General features: G+C 36.6%; 1 protein-coding gene across 1 annotated transcript in view; it reads left to right on the forward strand.

Moving 5' to 3' along the window:
* The window catches only part of LOC128742145 (dynein axonemal heavy chain 5), a 40,723-nt gene extending 27,171 nt beyond the window's left edge, over positions 1-13,552 (forward strand). The window contains exons 10-14 of the mRNA XM_053838380.1: positions 1,551-1,707; positions 2,085-2,180; positions 2,252-2,308; positions 12,961-13,093; positions 13,299-13,552. Of these exons, the coding sequence (XP_053694355.1) occupies positions 1,551-1,707; positions 2,085-2,180; positions 2,252-2,308; positions 12,961-13,093; positions 13,299-13,552 (697 nt within the window). The remainder of the gene's footprint in view (positions 1-1,550; positions 1,708-2,084; positions 2,181-2,251; positions 2,309-12,960; positions 13,094-13,298) is intronic.
* The last annotated feature ends 1,774 nt before the right edge of the window (positions 13,553-15,326 follow it).

Here is a 15,326-nt window from a genome sequence, read left to right on the forward strand (position 1 = left end):
AGATGGAGGAACGTTGAAAAATGTTAAAATATGCAATACAATTCATGTCAACAATTCGATCTGTCATGCTAAACAGAATCCGAAGCATATAGGTTCGTTGTTTACCATTAAGTGCTAATATTGACCTCCCAATTGGTCGCAAAGTGTGGCACGCTGGTTTAACAAGCTAGTTTTCGTATGTTCGAATCTTGACTGGGAGAGGCTGTTAGAGTCAATTGGATCGGACCATTAGACCCGTCATTGTTCTGTACTCAAACAGCTCTAAAAATACGAATTTGGCGCACTTACCACCACCGTTCGATAAGAGCAGTTTAAAATATCGATATATTGTATCGGTGAATAAAGGCCAAAAGTGAAAACAATCAAAGAGGTTGCACATTGCCTTTCCCGTCATTTCACTTATCCTCTTTATATTGGAACTGGAACAATATTTACGAGTTTTCACCAGATAAACTGATAACTATAATAAGCATGTATAGATTGTTTGTCCGAAAAATGTCGCAATGTGTGCTATGAAATCGCTTGCACAATTGACCGCATTTATTATTGACGCATTCGCTGGTTATTGATTTTGTTGTGATTTTTGTGTTCGGTTTGTTACCGGTGGGTGTGAAGATATGCGGTAATATTTACAGCTTATCACGCAGCGTCCATCCATATAATTATTTCATACAAAAAAGTGGAAACTTGGGTGAAGCTATAATCTCTCTCGAACAGACAACCAGTCAAATGTATGAGTGATAATGTTACTCCCGCTGTTCAGTGATTTAATTGTCAATTATCAATAAAGCAAACAGAATGATTGTTAATATAAGTCAGTTTTTGTTATTTTTTATTCTGCACACTCTTAGTCTATCTTAAATAAAATGTTCTCCAAGAGAATATCGTTTCAAACGTGTTTATTTTTAAATAACTTTCGCATTTAGGTCAAAATTGGAAGTTTGGTTTGGTCATGCATGTATTATATGTATCAAATAGAAACTATAGTTGTGAATCATTAAATTTTAGTTTAGTTTAGTATTTAAATTTAATGTTACAAAATAATTTTCATATTCATATCTGGCTTGATCTAAGGTAGGATACCAGGCTTTTCTTTAGTCAATTGTTTTGAAGAGTTGGTGCCCCACTTCTAGCCATACCAGAGGTAGAAATACTACATAAAAATTGATTGAATCTACAACTATTTTTTGCTTCTAGATATGTACTGCATGTCCAGGTTATTTTACAAATATTCCCTTGCAAATATGACTTGGCTAAATCTTTCATTTGGGTTAAACAGTAGAGCATGTTTGCCGGTTTCTTTGTTAATCTTTGTTTGGCCTGGTAGAGAGAATTTATTGTGTATACTTAATTGACCCGCAATTAATGAAGCTGGAGTTTTTAGCATTATTAACTAGCCCCAACCAACGCACGACCTGACGGCGAGCGCAACTTGTCTGCTTTACCGCTCGCTTCCATCGCCAATCGCCAATCAATTTGTGGCTGTCCATTACTGGCTGGCTAATCAGGACACGACCTATTTCAAACGCTGAACCGCTCTCTGATTACAGACAGGAAATTGACCGAATGCAACGGGTCATCAACACCGTGTACACCAACCTGTGCGATCTGAAGCTGGCCATCGACGGTACCATAGTGATGAGCCATTACCTGCGGCAATCGCTGGATGCAATGTACGATGCACGCATTCCGGAAAAGTGGCAGAAGGTACGGTTTATTGCACCGAAGAGAAGCCAACCGGATCTATGCTCGTAGGACTCTTAGCATACGATTTGCATTGTTGGTTGCTAATGGCATGCAAAAAAAATTAAGCTTGGAATTTAGTAGTTAAATTGTGTTTGCTTGGTTTACCGATTCTTGTACAAGATGTTTTGCTATCGTCCGCATGTTTAAAGTCGTTCCGTTTGTTTATTGGTTGTTGCAGATTATTTATTACTTTTTTTTCAAAGTTTATCTAGCGTTGGATAAAAGAATATCGTTAAGTTAGATTCAAGTTGAAAATATCAACATATTCAACAGTGCATTACTTGGTGTATTAATTAGCGGACCTATTTATTTTTTTGATTAATATTTTTGACGCAAAGTTATCATGGGAATCCACAACGCTAGGCTTCTGGTACACTGAACTTTTAGAAAGAAACCAACAGTTTCGGGCATGGATTAATAACGATCGTCCTAAGGTAATAAAAATCATATCGTGACGATATATTCAGTTGAGTGTAAATTAACTATGCCATACAATATATTGCAGGTATTTTGGATGACTGGATTTTTCAATCCACAAGGATTCTTAACTGCTATGAGACAGGTGAGTCGTTTTACAAAGAAGATAATCTGGATTATGATAAGTAGTTAAAGTTGGAGAGTTGAAATTTATTTTCATTTCCATAACTATGAAGTCTCTTGGATTGAATCTCGCATTTGCGATAACGACGAAGCTGATTTTGAGACTTGTCTTCAACCAAGTATAAGACCAGTGACAAATTACAGTAAACTTTCTTTAACATTCAAGTATTCTGAATGTCACTGTCATAAGTTGTATTAAAATCACCCCGGTGGCAACTTTGACGTTTGCGAACAAAATAGGTGAAGCTAACATAGCTGGATCACTGGATCGCTTTTATACGTATCGGATCACTAGTGTGCGTGTAAAAGAACGATTCACACGATATTTCTGCAGCGCCACACGTGATTTTCGCTGCATTATCATTTATTTCTTGTCCTAAAGGCAACGTTTTCTGTTAGTTGATAGTAAATTATTTTATCGATGAATTGTTATTGAGATTCATGTAAAATTCTTCACTTCTACGTGATTATGTTTTGTTGGCTTGATCGCATCACTTCACTGCCGTGTGAATGCTGCGTATTAAAAGCAAAACGCCTGTAGCGCCATCTCATTTTGTTTCGGTTTCAGGAAACATAGTAGATGCCCGGGAGTTGATTAAAAACGAAAGCTATACTGTTGAAAACTTGACATTGCATAATTAATAGTAACCATGCCTCACCATTTTCTAAAAAACTGACGGAGACGCCTTGCCAACTGTGGACCAATCAGGCACCATCAATGGTAACTATGCGTCCCTATTTTTTTTTTAAACTGATGGAGACGCCTTGTCTACTGTGGTGCAACCACTGCTGTTTTCTTTGGTCTTGGAATTGAATTGGGCAATTTGTTACTCACAATTGCACAGATAAGATGGGGGATGGCATGAGTCCGTATGAGACAAATTTTTTAAATAAATTTAATCGATGTTAAGTTGCAAATTCATGAGTTTTGGGGTTAGGTAAAATATCCTTAACTTCTGGTAATATCACCAAAAAACACTAAAGATCAGTTCTGCTTTCCTCGCTAGTTTTTAATACTTGGGCCATCAAAATGATAGGCATATGTATCTATTTGTCACACCTCCCTATTAAAGAAATGACCTTACTGTCGAATAATGACCTTTCAAAAGAGTTTTAATCGTCTAAAATAAATCAATTTCTGATAACCTTTTTTTTCAAACGGATGGCATGCTCGTAATGCCAAGACATTATCTTATAACTTTACCGGATACTGAGTGGAATTCCAAGAAAAAAAATATGTTGGAAAGTTGGATTACTTCCTCAAGAGTGCTGTAGGATAAGTTGTCTCCATGATTTAACCCTCGCCGAGTGGAAGAAACGCACACGAAACACAGCACTCAATTCATTGCTGCTCTGAGCACTAGTTTATGCGAAAAACCGTGTTCATGCATTTTGTGCCAAAGCTGGTTTCGATGGACTATATCGAATGCTGCTTTGAAATCAATAAAGATGTGATGTGTGGCCGTGATCTGTGAGTAGTGAAAATATGGTCTGTATCTGTAGTGGTGCGAGTTTCCATGAAGCCCGCATGGTAATTTTCTACGATAATTTTATTGGTGACAGCCGGCGTTAGAAGATATGGGAGAGTAATTTATAGGCGACGTTTGTAAGTGTTATGCCTCAATAGTTGCGGCGGTCGAGCTGAACAATTAACCCCTTCCATCAACTCTTCCGGTAGCTTCTCCTCTTTCCAGGTCTCAGAAATATCCCGTTGCCAGCATTTTCCGGCTAAGTTTGTGTGTAACACCAAATTACTAGTCGCAGAGAATCGTCTAAGCCTTACTCGTTTAACAAACTGCAAACGACTGAATTGTGCTCAGCAGTCAAGTCTTTGAACGCGGTCGGAATCTAAACAATATTGATGATTGCCGATACGACTACGCACCGAACTGTTGTTGCGGTACCATACCGTTTGTTGCGATTGTAGCACAGCGTATCCCTGCCGAGATGGTGTATTGCGTGATGCATGTTCTGCTGCTGGGATAAGCGATATTCTGTGCCACCGGTATTCAACTACCATAACTCAATTCTTCTTACAAGATAAAAAATTATAAAAAAACTGCTTAATGTAAAACATAAAAAAGATGTCGCACGGTTCAAAACGATTTTTATTGACGATTTTACCATTTATTATATTTTTTTAGGGATTTATTGGGTTTTTCTGGACCTGTGATATTCTCTCCCTGGGGATTTTGCCATGACGATACTTTAGAATTTTCCAGCCGAGGTTCGGCTAATTCTTTTTCATTTTCATTTAACGTATTACACTCTTCTTCTGAGCCTCTCTTTTCAATATGAGTTTTAAAGAAAAATATAGCTTCATGCTATGCATTATAAATGGCACTTTTTTTTTGTATGGGCTTATCACTTTGACCACAACATTATTGATCTATTGTAATGTTGCCCGGGTGTATGCTGTATTCTGCACTGCATTTCTGTGCTTTATCGTTATTGAGTAAACGATAAGCTTATATTTTTTATGCGTGCTTATGTGTTGAGGGGTTTACCCATGCTTCGATGCATGTCCTACTATAGCAAACCTGTTTCGCCTCGTTATAGTTAGCACTGGTGAGTCCTCCTGAGGTTCAAAACCATTACCTCATTAGGTCCTCATACCAATATACTAACCATAAGAAGCGTCTTCGGGATAATGTAGAACTCAGCATGAAGGAAGGGTGATGAGGGGCCAGAGAATAAACCCATGCTAAAAGTCACTTTGACATCGAATGGCCTGATTCTACTAAGATTCGAACCCACGACCATTCGCTTGTCAAAGCAGACTCGGTAACCGGTAACTCGGTAAATGGCACTTGAATACATTGTAGTTTTTTTTTAAATACAATGCAGTGTTAGAAATACAACCCCATTTTATTGATAAATATCGTCATATCAAGCAATTTCAGTTATCTATGGGCTTACCGATCCGTAACCTTTCTTTGAACCATGGTCGTATTGAACAATACACTTCATTCACTTATAAATAGTCGTACCATACAATTTAATTCATCTATGGTCGTACCGAACCATCATATACTTAATTTATTATTAATCATACCGAGTCTATTTACTTATCAATGGTCGTACCGTACGATGTGTGTTTTTTACGTGAGGGAACGCTCAAATCAGGCACACTAATGATGTATTGCTACACCACGTGGCACAGTGTGGGACTTTAACCCGCTAAAAACCTCACGGGCGTCTGACCTTAACCCCCGGGACCACCATTAAGTATTACTTTGGGGAGAGGATGTATCTGTACACCCCGATCCGGAGATGACGACCGTCATAACGTCCACTCTTTCACATTCACCCTCGCAGGGTTCTGCCATTCTTGTTGCTACTATATACTCCTTCGCCGTTCACTTTCTTTGCACCTGTAAGACGTGTATCGATCCAGAGATGGCGACCGTCATGACTTCCATCTCCTCACGGCCGTGTACCGATCCAGAGATGGCGACCGTCATGACTTCCATCTCCTCACGGCCGTCCTCGCAGGATTTCTTGTTGGGCTCAGCACTACTCCGTCGAGTGTGTGTGTGTGTGTGTGTGTGTGTGTGTGTGTGTGTGTGTGTGTGTGTGTGTGTGTGTGTGTGTGTGTGTGTGTGTGTGTGTGTGTGTGTGTGTGTGTGTGTGTGTGTGTGTGTGTGTGTGTGTGTGTGTGTGTGTGTGTGTGTGTGTGTGTGTGTGTGTGTGTGTGTGTGTGTGTGTGTGTGTGCGTGTGTTACCCATCTATCTATGAGCCAAAATATTCTGATTCCATCTATCTCCCACTGTCCGGCATTGATATTATGAATAAAATATGGCTGCAGCTATGATACATCTCTGCAACTATCTTAGTTTTGGGTTATAGAAGGTGTTAGCTCTACTGACAGACCCATGAAGCATGACTGAGTACTTGCTGCGCAGCTCGGTATCATTTTCCTATCAGCAAGCCCCGCCAGAAAGTGATATAAGAATCATATGGATTTTACTACCAAGCAAAAATGGTTGGTCGTACCAACCATTTAATTCATCTATGGTCGTAACGAACCATATAATTGATTCAACAATGATTCTATCGAACCATTTGGTTCATCTATGGTCGTTCCGAACCACATACTTCATTGAACAATGATCGTACCGAATCATTTCATGAGCAGTCCTGCGTGAAATAGGCAAATGACAAAATTTGAAGCTTTCTGATTTGGATGAAACTTTATCAACGTGTTTGATTGAAGGAAATATGCACCTTCCACAAGTTTGGCACCATTTTGATTCAAGACTCATTTTTAAAATAGGCTTATTTATTTTCAAGTGTATTATGTTTTAAGATTGTATCTCGAAAACTATCGATTGTTCAAAAATTATGTCGAAGAAAAAGATGCAGAAAATTGATTTCTAAACATGAAAAAATTATCCACAGAAAAAAATCTTTTAACAGTTTTCAAAAATTTGAAAATAAAAGTTAACATCAAAAACATACCATTTTTGAAAATTTTAAATAATTTTTTGGAAAAAATAGAAGTAACTTGCAACTTTCTAAAAGTTATTCTGAGATGAAGCAACTTTCATGAATGGACTTCGTAGAACAACGACTTTCGTGACTTTTTCCAACTTGGGTTTTTTCAAGTAATATATGAATTTTCAATTCAAATAACAGTTCTTTATGTAATTTACAATAAAATTGGTCATAATATTTATTTTTCTAAATGCAGCCGTTTTCGAGATATTCGGAGAAAAAGTAGCATATATTTTAATCTTACATTTTAAACACTGCTTTTTAATATGTTACTCTAGTTGCTCCACTTTTTCTATGAAATTTCTAATAATTGAATTTCCTACAACTTATCCAAATACACTAGCTTTCCCTTATGAGTTGTGGGTATATTGAAAACTCTATTCGAAAAAGCTGGATATACTGATTTGTTAGTAATTTTCTAACGCTACCACAATAGGGGGACTCTGTAGCCGCAAGGTTACCGAGTCTGCCTTGACAAGCGAGTGGTCGTGAGCTCGAATCTTAGTAGAATCAGGCCATTCGATGTTAAGTGACTTTAGCATGGGTTTATTCTCAGGCCCCTCCACATCCTTCCTACTACATTCTGCATTTACTAACAATCAAAGCCTCTTGCCAGGGAAAGTTATAAGAGTGGTACTTGCTTGAAGTGCAAATGAAGCCTCTTGTTCTAGGGCAAATATAGCTTGTTCCGCTTCCTGGTTCTAGGAACGAGATTGGTAATGCATAATAAGTAGTAAGGAACACATACATACACGCATACACACCCTTACTCTATGCTGAACTCTGCTTTACCGACCATGAAACCTTTAGCCGGGGCTGGTTATAAGAATGATACTTGCTGATCCCAAGTGATCAGACGTTCAAGAAGCAAATTCCAAAATCTAAACTAAAAAGCTGGCAACACTGTTAAGGAAAATTTTACTAAATGCTCTAAAATATTTTGCTTTTACAATGGAGGAAAATATTTTTACATTGCATAGAGACACACTGCATCATGCAAAAATAATTTTGCTTTTGGTTTTATATGAGAAATTGCTTCAAAACGCTGTAACTATGGATCGGCAAGGAACACCTCGTGACGATAAGTGATTCTTATGTAAAAAAAATCTGGGGAATACGATGGAGTTGAAATTTTTGAGATCAAATTTATTGAAAGAAAAATATAAATTTAGTTTTCAAATCGGATTAAAGAATATTTGGCAGCACTGGTGCTAAAAAGTACTATTTTTCGAATTCCTTGGGCAATTTTCTTTAAACATGTGAGAATAGTGTCTTTCTAGACTTAATAGTTCCGGAGAAAAGCGGATTTGACGAAAACAAGGATTTTCCCTATAAAAGGGGGACCTCCCATAAAGAGAGGGGGAGTTCAATGGGCACCAAACTTTTGTTTTTGCTTTTTGACCGAAAACGAACATTCTGACCGAATTTGGTAAAAATCCGAGAAGGTCGATTACACGGGTCTCGGACGCTTGGCGTGGAATGACCCATATTCATGTTTTTTCTTTTTCTGACATTAGTCTGTGTTCCTATAGTTCTGGATGTCAAAATTCGAACCTTACTGATCTAGATGTGGGTTTACCTACCCGTTCGATAGGAGGAAACGTGCACCTTCTTCAGATTCTTGGGCATCTGCTATGTTTGAAAATCGTAGCTCGAAAACTAACGATTGCTCTGAAATTGTGTCTAAGGAAGAGTTGTATGAAATTGATTTCTAAACTTGTTAAAAATGCGCACTACCATTTTTTACCAGTTTGAAGATGGAGTAATTTTCATGAACGGACTTCGTAGAACAAGGACATTCATGTTTTTTTTCAAATGATATATAAATTTTTAATATGAATAACAATTCCTTATCCGAATAAAAATGGTCATAATACCCAATTCAGAAAGGATCATTCCAGATTTTTCAGGACGATTTTGCGTGGAATTGCTCTATATGGAAATACAAGCAAAATATTATTTTATCCTTTTGTACCTAATAACCGAAGACATTGAATGTTGCGCAAATGAAAAACATTGGGTTTCCTTCCTGGGTGTCAATCATTGGCATCATTCTATTGAGAATCCCAAGAAAAGAGCTGATGCAACTATGCAATTAGTACATAATGATTGAATCATTATTAAATAAAACCCGGCAGAAAGGGATAGTCCGGCAGAAGTTACAATTAGAGTTATTAGTTTTTTTGATTTTTATTTTATTGGGGTTTTAACCAGTTGGTCATTCTTCACGCAGTTATTAGTTTTGTTTTTACACTGCTTCGGGCTCTTGAAGTGACAGCTTCAGTAATATTGAAACTTAATCTATTGAACTTAAAAAAATCAATGCTTAGTGTGGAAATAAATTGTCAAATTCGATTATACAGAGTTCAATCTTTACAAGCCTACGCGTAGTTCAAAAATCCAATCATGAATTTCTGAAATACCGTCAAAATGTAACTCAATTCCACTGAAGTTGTGTCTTTACAGAGTTAATCATGTAGTTCACGACTCTCTGTCCCGGCATGTTGACCGCATTAAATGAGGCATACGACAGCGCCACGAAATGGGTGACAATGGTGGCCTTCATCAAGCGAAAGTTGAGAAAAAAAATAAAACTCAAACTGAAAGACATTAGGTAGAAAATTCGTCTAACTTAAAGCAAATAAAAGCATCTTGTTTGATTAAGGTCGCTAAAACGTGTTGACACCTTATTTTTGCGCTGACAGTTTTGAAATGGATTATGAACGAAGACTAAATTAGGTTGTGTCGCTTTGCCGTCTGGAATCTGTCGTTCAAAATGTAAGGCGAGAACTTTTTTTCTGAGCAATTGAAATTGTTTTCTGTTGTCCAAAAGGAAATTCATATTTTTTAATATTTAGAAAAGTTCTTCCAATTTGATTAGAATTTCAAATTTTCTCCTATATTCATACAATGGTTTTTTTTTTGAATTTTTACAATCTGTAAAAATTTTACAATTTTTACAATTTTACAATCTGCATGATTGTAAGATATTTGTATGATGATGAAATGATTCTAAAGAACTAGATTTAGTTCTTGATTCTTGATTTGTCAAACATTAATTTACTTTAAACATGGGATTGATCAACACATTTTTACGAAATATATATTAAAATAGAGTGAATAAAATGGTAATACAAATTGATGAAAATGTACAAATTTTTAACTTCACAACTGAAGTTTCTTTTTCCTAATATTTGAGTAATTATTTTTACGCTACATAATTCATTAAAATAGGTCAGGCTTACAAAAAGCCAAAAATTCTTTTCCATGGCTATCCTCACTTTTTAAAGACAAAACAACTTGAACCTTTTACTGCACAGCCTTAAAATAACTCATCGAAAAAGTCTTAGTTGGGTGTAACGTTTTATATCATTTCGCTTACTGTTTGCTCAGTTTGGTCCTTATCGCTGCTGCTAAGGTACTCTGTTTACTGTTAACTGTCCTTCTCGTCTGGAGTACTATTCATCTCATCCGGGTTGTATCTCATCATGGTTTTGCTCAACTTATTAAGTCTTCATCCGTTTCCGTCATAAGGTTGTGTTTTCCTTTGTGTGCCGTCTTGATGCAATCTTCTTGATTGCAAAGGACGACAAAATTATCGCTTTAAAATGTAACTTCTCACCTGTTAAGTTCAGACGCTTGCAGCAAGTTTTCTTATTCATACGTTAAATAACTAGCGGCGCACCGGGGTGTCTGGGTGCTTGCAGTCGGGGTGACGAGCGTAGTTTGCAATGTCAACTTGGCCAACATTCACAACTCAGATGTAGCTCACTTGACCTTCTGTGATAACTTACATATGTGAATATGTATTTAAAGAATGTAACTAATTTTATGCTGTGAAAAGTAAGTTAGTTCGTCTGTTTTCCATCTTTATCAAATTAAAACATGAGAGCGTTTTCATCTCCATGAAATCATGAAATGAAATTATTAGGAATTTCCGATATTGGATACTCTCAACGATTGATGAGGCAAATTGATTTAAATTAATCGCCAAGTTGAGAATAATTATTCACTTCAAAGCTCGTGTAATCGGAATCCATTCTCATCTACACTGTCTTTCCGGATTGCACAAAAATAGTATCTCTTGCCCCTTGGTAAAAGATTATGAGTTTCAGTTTTCCACATTAATTTGATTACCTACCGCATCCTTAGCTCATTCTAGATAAGTTTTTGCTATTCTACTCAGCATGCAACAAGATACGTGCAGCACGTGCAGTGCAGTGTTCGCATACTCCCATTTAGAGCTGCTTTAATACGCCAGGTAAGCCGATGACTAGCGATGTGCATTGCATACCAATAAACTAGCCTCAGTTGCTATCTCTCGTGTGCTTTAATTAGTACGATCGTTTGCGGAGCGGTGGATTTGGTGTAAATCTGCACAATTTAGTCATGTTGGCTATGAGGGATATGCTGATTGAGGGAGGTTTCAATTAATCACAATAAGTCGAAAGCTGTTTGTTGAGCGGACACTAGCAGCAAACTTTGTTGTTGCAAAATGGCATTTGCATTTTACAACAATGAAACAACCGTAGCATTTTTACTTAATTGTTACAGCTCCAAAAAATTACGTTGCTTATTTCATGACATTATATTTAAATTTTTAAACATTTAACTTTTGAATTATTTAGGACTGAAAAATCTAGTGAAAAATTGTGAGTGAGAACTGATTGGTTTTCTATAGCTACAGTCGCAATGATTTTTTACGTAGTTGTTCTGAATAGCCAACAAATTCTTTAATCTCGAATCTTGCTACTATTAAATACGATAGGGAGGAATTTTTCACTTTTATCTAGTTTTTGCTTAAGATCTTGTTTCTGCTGAAGCGTGTAAAAACGACTCTTCATTCCACTCTATGTGGGATCAACATTAAAACCGCAAACCAGAATATTTTCTCCGGCTTGTTAGCAAGTGGGAAACGCACTGTTGGTTTGGTTTTTTTTCTCCGAACAAATTGAAATTTCATTCACCTGACTAGATAATATAGAATTGAGCTACTGGGTAGCAAGTAGCATGTTTCTAAACTGTCTATTGTTTGTAGTTACTATGGATTTTGTGAAATCTCCGGGACAATGTGGTTTGTGGCATACAAGATTGGGACAATATAAAAATATCATGGTCAATACTCGATCCTTTTCCTCTATCGATTTTGATTGCAAATTTTGTTCTCAATACATAATAAAAAATAACTACATATTTGAGAATAAAATGAAAAGAAAGTAGTACAATAATCCAATCTAACTCTTCTCATTTTTTTGGTTAGAAACGGTTAGAAATAGAAACGGAAGTTCATTGAAAGAGTAGAGAAAAGAGAATGTATAGTGTAGTAACAAGGATGTGCTACTGATAAAAAGAGATCGAGATGGTAATATGTCTTCAACGTGGGGAAGGGTTGGTAATAACAACAATCTTTGAATTCTTTAAGATAACAAGACATCGATTTAAATCCAAAAACCTAATGCATGCTATGATGTTTTTGAGCAATGATTCGAAAAATATCAACTGTTTCCTTACTTCTTACTGGGCTGTAAATAGCGAGTTTGGAAGATGTAAATATCCAGTGATTGATATCTTTTCTCTTCCGCTGGGTTTATGATAAAATGTTTATTTAAAAGTTTAACGTAAAACTTGTCGGATATAGAAAGCACGTGCATTTAGAAAAATGAAACTGAAAATCAATTCACCTTTGGTTATTGAGCAAACCTGTTGACTGTTTTTATTGCAGCGACAATCGATTACTGCAAGAAGTGTTCTTTACACTTTGACACGGGCACATATTCTTGAAGAATTTTAATATTCACTTGAGTGTTAAATTTTGACATTGAAGCTAACGTATAATTAAAAATTAAGTACTCATCACTCCAGTTGTTTGATGAAAGTAGAAACGTGAGGTGAACAACAAAGTAAATGCAGTTGCTGGCTATGTATGCCCGTCCCATCTATGCCCTTATAAGTATGTTAATAATAACAATTACTGTTTTGTAGCAGTTAGTGGTAACTAACCGCATTGACCTTTTGTCATTCTCATCCATGCAGAACTGACTTGATGCTTCATAGAACGAAATATAACCCCAAAATCATCAAGCACTACAATATTTTAATGCACACTTTTCTTGCAGGAAGTGACGCGTGCACACAAGGGCTGGGCATTGGATTCTGTTGTGCTGCAAAATCAGATAACCCGCTATAACAAAGAGGATATCCACGATTCGCCCCCAGAAGGAGTGTACGTCCATGGCTTATTTTTGGAAGGTAAGTGCGATGTGATACACTTCAATTACTTTTCTTCCGGAAGAATACTCTCCCGCCGTATGACCCTCGAAAGTCAATCGTTTGGTAAGAAAGAGATGAAAACAAAGGGTTTAGCCGAAAATGGATCGCTCGACGGATGCCGGTTCATATTTCCATTTCTGCTTATCTTTTTCGTTAATTCTTTGCCTTCTTAATATCACCAAAGGAGCATCGTTGGACCGCCGAAGCGGTAAGCTAATTGAGTCCAAAGCGAAGATTCTGTACGAACAGATGCCAGTTATTTACATCTACGCAATTAATACGACCGCCGGCAAGGATCCCCGACTGTACGAGTGTCCCATCTACCGCAAGCCGCAGCGTACCGATCAAAAGTACGTCGGATCGATAGATTTCGAGACCGACTTTAACCCCCGCCACTGGACCCTACGGGGAGTGGCATTGCTATGTGATATCAAATAAACTGTGTGTTTAGAAGTTTGTTTCTCTGGTTACTATTTAAGTGCACGTGTTTCTCGTTCTGTTATTACTCATGCAATTATCAACCCGAGGGAAAATATAGAGTTTTGTTAATTAAAGCAAACCAAGAACAGTGCAGAGCACCTTTTCCTTACCTAATTGAATCTACTGATATAAAAAGTCTACATCAGCGGCACGTCGCTTATACTACGTTCTTGAGAATAAGGGACATTTGAATTGTAGAAATGTTTGCATTACAAAAAAAATACAGCACCCAAGCGTGTGATAATTGTTTCACTTTCCGAAATGGAAATTCATTACGTTAAAAATGTTTGCTTGAAAGAAATCGCCCCTGCTAGAAACGGTAGATGAATGACAGTCAAAATTCTTTGCATACATTATTTATTTCACTGGTACGACGACCAATTTTTTTAACATAACTTCCCATACCATGCGCAGGTTCCATTCTATTTTGTTGTTTTTTTTTTTTTGTTTTTACTCTGGCATGATATATCTATTTGCAAACCAATTTTCGAGGGAGTCACTGCGAATTATTTTGCTTATGGAAAATCCCTTGCCTGCTGAAACCCACCTAGCTTCTAAATAGGATAGGTTATTTTCTTTTATCCTCTTGAAAAAATTATGTCTCGTGAATAAATGGTTTGTTTGGGAAACTTCGCAAACGTAAAAAGCAGTCCATCAACTTTAAAGCATTGTGTAATTTGAGCTCGAATCATTATTTTGATCAAAAAATAAGTCTACATAATATAGTTTGAATATTGTTATAGAATCTCATACCAAAATATGTAAAAGTTGGATGAAAATGGACTTGTGGGCTTTTTTCCTTGTTGGGCATATTTTCTACTACGACCAGTAAGTGACTTGTAGGGTTCCTCAAACAAACGATTCCAATATTAATATAATCCATGGTGGATTTACTACCAAATTTGAGAGCAAAATTTTTGCAGCTCTTTGAAATCCTGCTCAAACAATTTGCATTTAATTAGACAGTTCTTAAAGATATATTTTATATGAAACGAACCCTAGTAATAAATTAACATGAATTCAAACCTAATGATGGCACTGCATTACTTTTTAAATGTAATTATAAATTTCATAATCGAGATAATATGTAACACAATATTCAGTAGGGTTCCGAATTTGGCAACAAATGCGTGTCGCCTAGGTTGCCAAAATCGAAACAGGGCCAAAATCGAGACCCTTTTTTGATATGAAGAAATTGAATGTAAACGCTTTAGAAATTGACTAAATATTATAATTCAACGATTGCAACCATTTTATCTAAAAAGCCCGCCAAAAGCTATCCGTCCGGTTCCAGTAAGTTTTTGGTAACCTGCGGTATGACGTAGTCCTACGGCAATAAAAATCAAAATATTCTATAACCGTAAAGTTTTTTTCATGAACACACTGAGAGCATAATGTTTTCGCCATTTGAAGCATGTATGCGAAAACTGACTGATATTTAAGCAGATTTTTGGAAGTGAAAAATTTTGTGTTGCCAAAAACGGATGCTTTTGTTGTCAAAATCGAGGCATGCCAAAATCGAACCATGCCAAAATTGAGCTGTGCCAAATTCGAAATCCCACTGTATCTCTCAATATTCAGTTTATGTGCTTGACAACAAACATACATTTACATGATTTTTTGTTAATAGTATAGAGTTGATCATAAAAAGATGCTTTTTATGTCAGCGATTGTTTACACACGATTTTATTGCATCATGAATTTGCTCAATGTTTGATTGTGCCAACAGTCA

The sequence above is a fragment of the Sabethes cyaneus genome, chromosome 3, assembly GCF_943734655.1.
Source record: "Sabethes cyaneus chromosome 3, idSabCyanKW18_F2, whole genome shotgun sequence".
Classification (NCBI taxonomy): domain Eukaryota; kingdom Metazoa; phylum Arthropoda; class Insecta; order Diptera; family Culicidae; genus Sabethes; species Sabethes cyaneus.